The sequence below is a fragment of the Pundamilia nyererei genome, unplaced genomic scaffold (genome assembly GCF_000239375.1).
Source record: "Pundamilia nyererei isolate P.nyererei 1_Seehausen unplaced genomic scaffold, PunNye1.0 scaffold00140, whole genome shotgun sequence".
NCBI lineage: Eukaryota > Metazoa > Chordata > Actinopteri > Cichliformes > Cichlidae > Pundamilia > Pundamilia nyererei.
Genome location: NW_005187541.1, coordinates 1,499,851 through 1,505,478, shown reverse-complemented (window position 1 = coordinate 1,505,478; position 5,628 = coordinate 1,499,851). Strand labels below are relative to the sequence as shown.

Genomic DNA, 5,628 nt, shown 5'->3' with positions numbered 1-5,628 from the left:
ATATACATATATATACATATATATATATATCTCATTGGCAATGTCTGAACCTTATAACAGCTAAAAGTCCTGGTAGTTTCAATCATCTTTCATTTTGCAGTTATTGAGGCCACTGTGCTTCCTAGATCACTCAAAGTTTTAGATATGTTTCTATAGCCGTGCTTTGGTCTATGCTTTGCCACAGTCCAAAGTCCACAGCGAGTTTTTTAGACTTACTGGCTTTATGTTATGTTCTGTCATGCAGTGTGAATTATGGGCTCTAATAAACACAGGTGTATGCGTTTCTAAATTATGCCCAATAAATTTAATGAAAAAACAATCTACATGGATAAATAACACTGCAGGCACTAAGAGAAAAATGTGTTTGTTTTGGTCTGGTCTGGGTTGAACTAGAAAAATCAAAACTGTTGTTTCCGCAGTATTTCTAGCACTGCACCACCAGATGCAAACAGATTTTAAGATGTCCAAACTGCCTCTCCTCTCACCTTTGCAACTGAAGTTTCTGTTTAAGATCAGCAAAGTACAAAGTTCTGCTGATGGCAGCGCGAAATTAAAACTCATTAAGGGAAGTTTTGATCTCTGCTGCTCAGTCACTTGACAGTTTTGTTACTTCAGTACATCCACCCTTGCTTACTGACACTTCCATCTGTGTTTGGTTGCATCTGATAGAAGTTGCTATAAATATTTATGAGTGGGAACTGATGCTGTTTAAAGATGTAGTTTCTTGTCTTCTAACCAAAGTTTTATGCTAATGGCTTCAACATTATGAGCTGTTTTATTAGATTTAAATCTGATATAGTTAAGCTGTGTCTGATTCTGCACTGGGTGGTGACTGTTCACTGTCTCCTGCAGATTTCCAGTCTGCTCAGCAACATCACAGGACCTGCAAGTCCATTGAACTTTCTTATTATCCACGGCACAGCAGATGGTGAGCATGGGAATAGATAAACATGATGAAGCAGATATGTAGCTGTAGAATTAAGTAGGGTTTACTGCCAAATTAACTGTAAATAAGTACATACTGACAATTCTTTTTTGCAAATTTAACATAAAAATGAATGCAAAGGAAAAAAAACTGTAAGTGTTAGTCTAACTATTGCATTTCTTTTATTTTACTGAATTCCTAACAATGCTCTGCATAATGGGGTGAATGGTTGTTGTGCAAAGTTATTGCATTGTAAATTGTCATTGCAACTCTTTGTTCTCTTGACAGCCAATGTTCATTTCCAGCATTCTGCTGAGTTGGTCAAACTGCTGTCTGCATCAAATGTTAACTACACTCTCCAGGTGACTTCTGCCATCTCCTCTCTGCATGACATTCATTTCAGTTCCCTAACAAGAGCGGACCCATGTGCTGTGTTTGTGAATTTATCAACCAGCCTTCTTATTTTTATTCTCTGAAGGTTGAAAAGTCATTTAACAAAAGCTTCTGCTTTCCCATGTGTCCATATCAGAAAGCAGTGTGGTCAGATATGTGATGGTTTCTTTCTGCTGCACAAGATAATCAGGTCTTGGCAATTAAAGCAATGTTTGTGGACAGCTGCTTGTGTGAGCAGATGCTAGGCAACGTTTATATGAATAATTTTCCAAACAGTCTATTTTGTGTCAGCGAGATTTTACAAACTGTGGTTAAAGATAAAAAAATAAAAATATATCCGTTTTAAATGTGGCCGGTTTCGCCTTCAAAATCATCTTCTCGTATAAGATGATAATTAGATAATTCAGTAAAAGTCCTGGCATGCCCCCTTGCATTTGTGCCTCTGCAGTGGTTACTGGATCTCCCCCAGTCTGTTAAAACTGTGATCCTTCAGCTTGATTTTCATTTGCATTAGTTGGCTACACAAAACTGCATGTGACATCTTTTGATTCTTTCTCTGTATGAGAAAGTGCTTATTTCAAACTGAAACATTGTCAGAAAAACTAGCCACAGAGACCTATGAAGAATAAAAATAAATAAATAAATCTAATGGCAACACCCATGGTGCTGAAATAAGTTAAGAGCCATTACTATTGAATTTATATAAATGACAATTAATATTATTAATTAGAAAGAAACAACTGCACTACGAGTGCACTGATGTGCAAGCTCCACATTAAAGGTAAATTTAAATATTATAGGCTTCAGTGCATTTAAGTCTGACACAGTCTTGTAGTCTGATGATGGAGATGTGGAAATCACTTTTAAATGAGGCCAGACTAAAGAGAAATGTTAAGGCACTGGCATTGGCACATGAAATATGATAAACAGTTGAAAAATGTAACTGATCAATTTTCAGTCTTTTAGTTGGAGTTCCAGCAGTGTAGAACTGACATTGCAGAAGATTAAGACCAGCATTAAAACAGATGACATATTTTCTGAATCATCATCTGAATGCGTTCGTATTCATGTGACGTTGTGACTTACACTACACTACTGTAACTTCCATCCCAGCTTTCTTTCGTGGCATTAGTAAGGTATGCCTCGGCGGGTTGCGTATAAAAGGGCAGCTACTTTGTAATGTTATGTTCTTTTGGAAATGAAGCAGTGAAAACTGTAAGAAAAAAAAAAACTTAATCTGCTCCAGACCAAGTTATACACTCTTTTAAACTGGCTACCACAGTGATGTAGCCAATTAAAAAGAGGTATTTAAAATAAAAACTCATTTAATGGTACAGCTCAGACCCCTACACTTCTGTTCTTTTGAGATACTTTTCATACTAAAAAGGAATTCGGTGTATACTCATGTTATAATTCAAGTTTCTCTCATTTCTACCAGCTGTTGATCAGCAGGAGGGTGTAAAGTCATTAAAATAAATGTATATGCCATCTCCCTGCACTCAGATGCATGCTACTCCCCTGAACATGATCGTGATGGTCACATGTCATGTTTAACACCCACTGCTCAACAAAATTGTACAAAAAAATCACAACACTTTGAAAACTCCTCAGATCTCCATGGGAAAATCATGCTGGATTTTTATTCTGATTATTAATTCTGGAATGCCGTAGCAAATGCCAATCAGTCTCTGTGGTGTGAACACAGGGCCCACTAGAAGATGTTGGTACCTCAGACCACCCTCATAAAGTCTGTTTCTGATTGTTTAGTCAGATACATTCACAGCAGTGCCCTGCTAGCCAAATGCAATAAAAAAAAAAAACATAAAAAACCCCACCAAAGAACTTGCAAAGCCATTACTATTTTGGGGGTTCTCTAATTCCCATCCTCTCATTGTTACCCCTCTAGTAACTGTTGCACTAGAGGAGCTTTTAAAAACACCAAAGCAGCTGAAACTGATTGACAGCCCCTCTGCTGCTTAACTGAACAGATCAATATCATATCAAAGTTAAGTTATAAAATATAACTGATGCTAAACTCTGATTAAAAAGTGTTCCTTTAATTTTTTAATTAATTTATTACAGTAATTGTATTCTTCAACATGAGTGTCTCAATTCCTTTATACACTTTAGATTGATTCTATATAGTCACTGTATTTGCATATTTTATTTGGGGTGGTGCGGAGTGTGGATCCTGATGACCATAGGGTAGCACTGGAGCATGTTTGCTATGTTGTTACCTCTGAACAGTTTCTGCTCAAATGTGTAAAGAGAAAACACAAGTAGCCCAGCCTGAACTCTCACAATTCCTGCTTAGTCAGTACATTATAACCACTTGCCTAATAGTGTTAGCATGTTAGTCCTTTGAGCGCATCCAGTGGTTAGAGTCTACAAGACAAGTGAAGGTTCCCTGTGCTATATGGCAAAAAGATCTTAGCAGGAGATCCTTAGCCGCAGATCAGAACATACTGTCACCAGTTCATCCGTTCATTGTTTTCTTGTCTTTCATCAATGTCAGCTGATTATTACCAATGCTAACTGGTATTTGCTGGTGTAGTTTTGTTGGCTGTACTATGATGTTAATATCAAGGCAATGTTTTATTTTGTTTTTGGAACTCCTTTCTTTCAGTTAGAATATACATAATTTCTATGTTTTTTATTACAAAGAAATAATGACTCTCCTTTCCATTTCCTTCTGACTAGATATTCCCAGATGAAGGACACAACATTATTTCAGTAAAGAGTCAACACTACTTTCTGAGCTCAGTGCTGAACTTTTTCAACCGCTGCTTTGAGGAGGGGTACAATGAAGATGATTAGCTCCAAGTAAGCTCCTGTGGTAAGGTGGTTTTATAGAGAGTGCGCTGGAGCAACTGCTGTAGTGAGCCAGCGATGAGAGGTTGTGTTTCCCTGAACATCTGCTGCCTGATAAAAATGATTAATAAAACCCCACTGACCTATAATATTTAAGTTAGGTCCCTTCACATTTGTTGGAATGCAAAGAAAGTTAGAGCAGTGAATCTGAGGTTGTGGGGAAAAACAAAAGATAGGTTAATATTATACTACCATTAAGAGTTCTGTTTTGAATGTTTGTACCATGTAATGCATACAAATGTCAGGGAATCAAAGAAACTTGTATTTTTTTTGTATCTTTCCTGAAATCTACTGTGAATTCATGTGAATACATTCTGTGAACAGAGAAAAATCACCTATAAATCCACCAAATCGTATCACTATCAGACCGAATCACCAAACAGTTCCTGCAGGTGCCTTTACCTCATATAGTCTTTTCTGAGCTTCGGGCAAACACAGCAATACAAAAATATCGTATGACAATATGTAACAGAGAGTGAAATGGGGTTTAGCCATGCTGTTTAAATCAGGTAAAGAAAACCTTTAATATGAAAGTTTCAAAAAGGAAGTTACTGTGAGTCTTAGTTTTTTGTATTTCTTCTTTTATCTTTGTTAGAAGGAACCTGTGTGTCTGTTCAAGATGAATCTGCTATTTGGGCGCACATTGCCATGTGACATATTAAAAGTATTAATTGTGTTATTCAGGGAAGATTTCTTAGTTTAACAATATCTTCATCTATGTTTTTAGAAATAGATGAATAAATTTCAGATGTTTGTGACCAGCTTGAACCTTTACTGTTCCACACAGTGTTTAATATCCACAAAATGTGAAAAGAAATTAAAGTGGAGAATGGAGAAAGTTAATGTGTAAGATAAGCAGTCTATGTACAGTGCGCTTTGGCCACAACAGAACTCCTGTAATAAATACTTCATCTTTCCTTCAGTAGCAAACTGATTGTTTGTTGACCATAACCCTGTGCTGCTCACACTTCTACACTTGCCTGACAAACTGCATCTCATGTACCATATATATATTGCCCTCTGTAGTTGACATTTGTATACTTGGAAACATTTGTACGCTCAAATAAACTGACAAACTTGACATTTTTAGATCTGTGTGTTGCATTAATAGCTTATTTTGATTTTAAAGTGACAGTGCATATATTCATGAAGCTCCAAGGTCACTCTAATGTAACTAGTATAGTATAGATCACTGAAATGTTCCCCTTTGCTTCAGCGATACAGAGTGATATGACTGGATCAATGGCAATTTTGCAGCTGGGGCTCATACAGAGCTGTCAGGATGTGCTAAGCATAGCAAATGGCATACAGATTAAAAGCTGATGAGTAGGGAGTCTCCATAATAGTTCAAGTTTTTTTTTTCCAGCTTTTATAAGTTGTATTATCATCAGTTATATTATGCTGACATAGTGTCAGTTGCTGTACTAACATAGCACTGC

At 36.7% G+C, this 5,628-nt stretch overlaps 1 protein-coding gene across 2 annotated transcripts in view; it reads left to right on the top strand.

The window, feature by feature from the left end:
* The window catches only part of LOC102215387 (inactive dipeptidyl peptidase 10), a 131,775-nt gene extending 126,505 nt beyond the window's left edge, over window positions 1-5,270 (top strand). For both annotated transcript variants that reach the window (XM_005744212.1, XM_005744211.1), the window contains exons 24-26: window positions 853-928; window positions 1,214-1,287; window positions 4,019-5,270. In XM_005744212.1, coding sequence (XP_005744269.1) covers window positions 853-928; window positions 1,214-1,287; window positions 4,019-4,135 — 267 coding nt within the window. In that variant the 3' untranslated portion in view covers window positions 4,136-5,270. The remainder of the gene's footprint in view (window positions 1-852; window positions 929-1,213; window positions 1,288-4,018) is intronic.
* The last annotated feature ends 358 nt before the right edge of the window (window positions 5,271-5,628 follow it).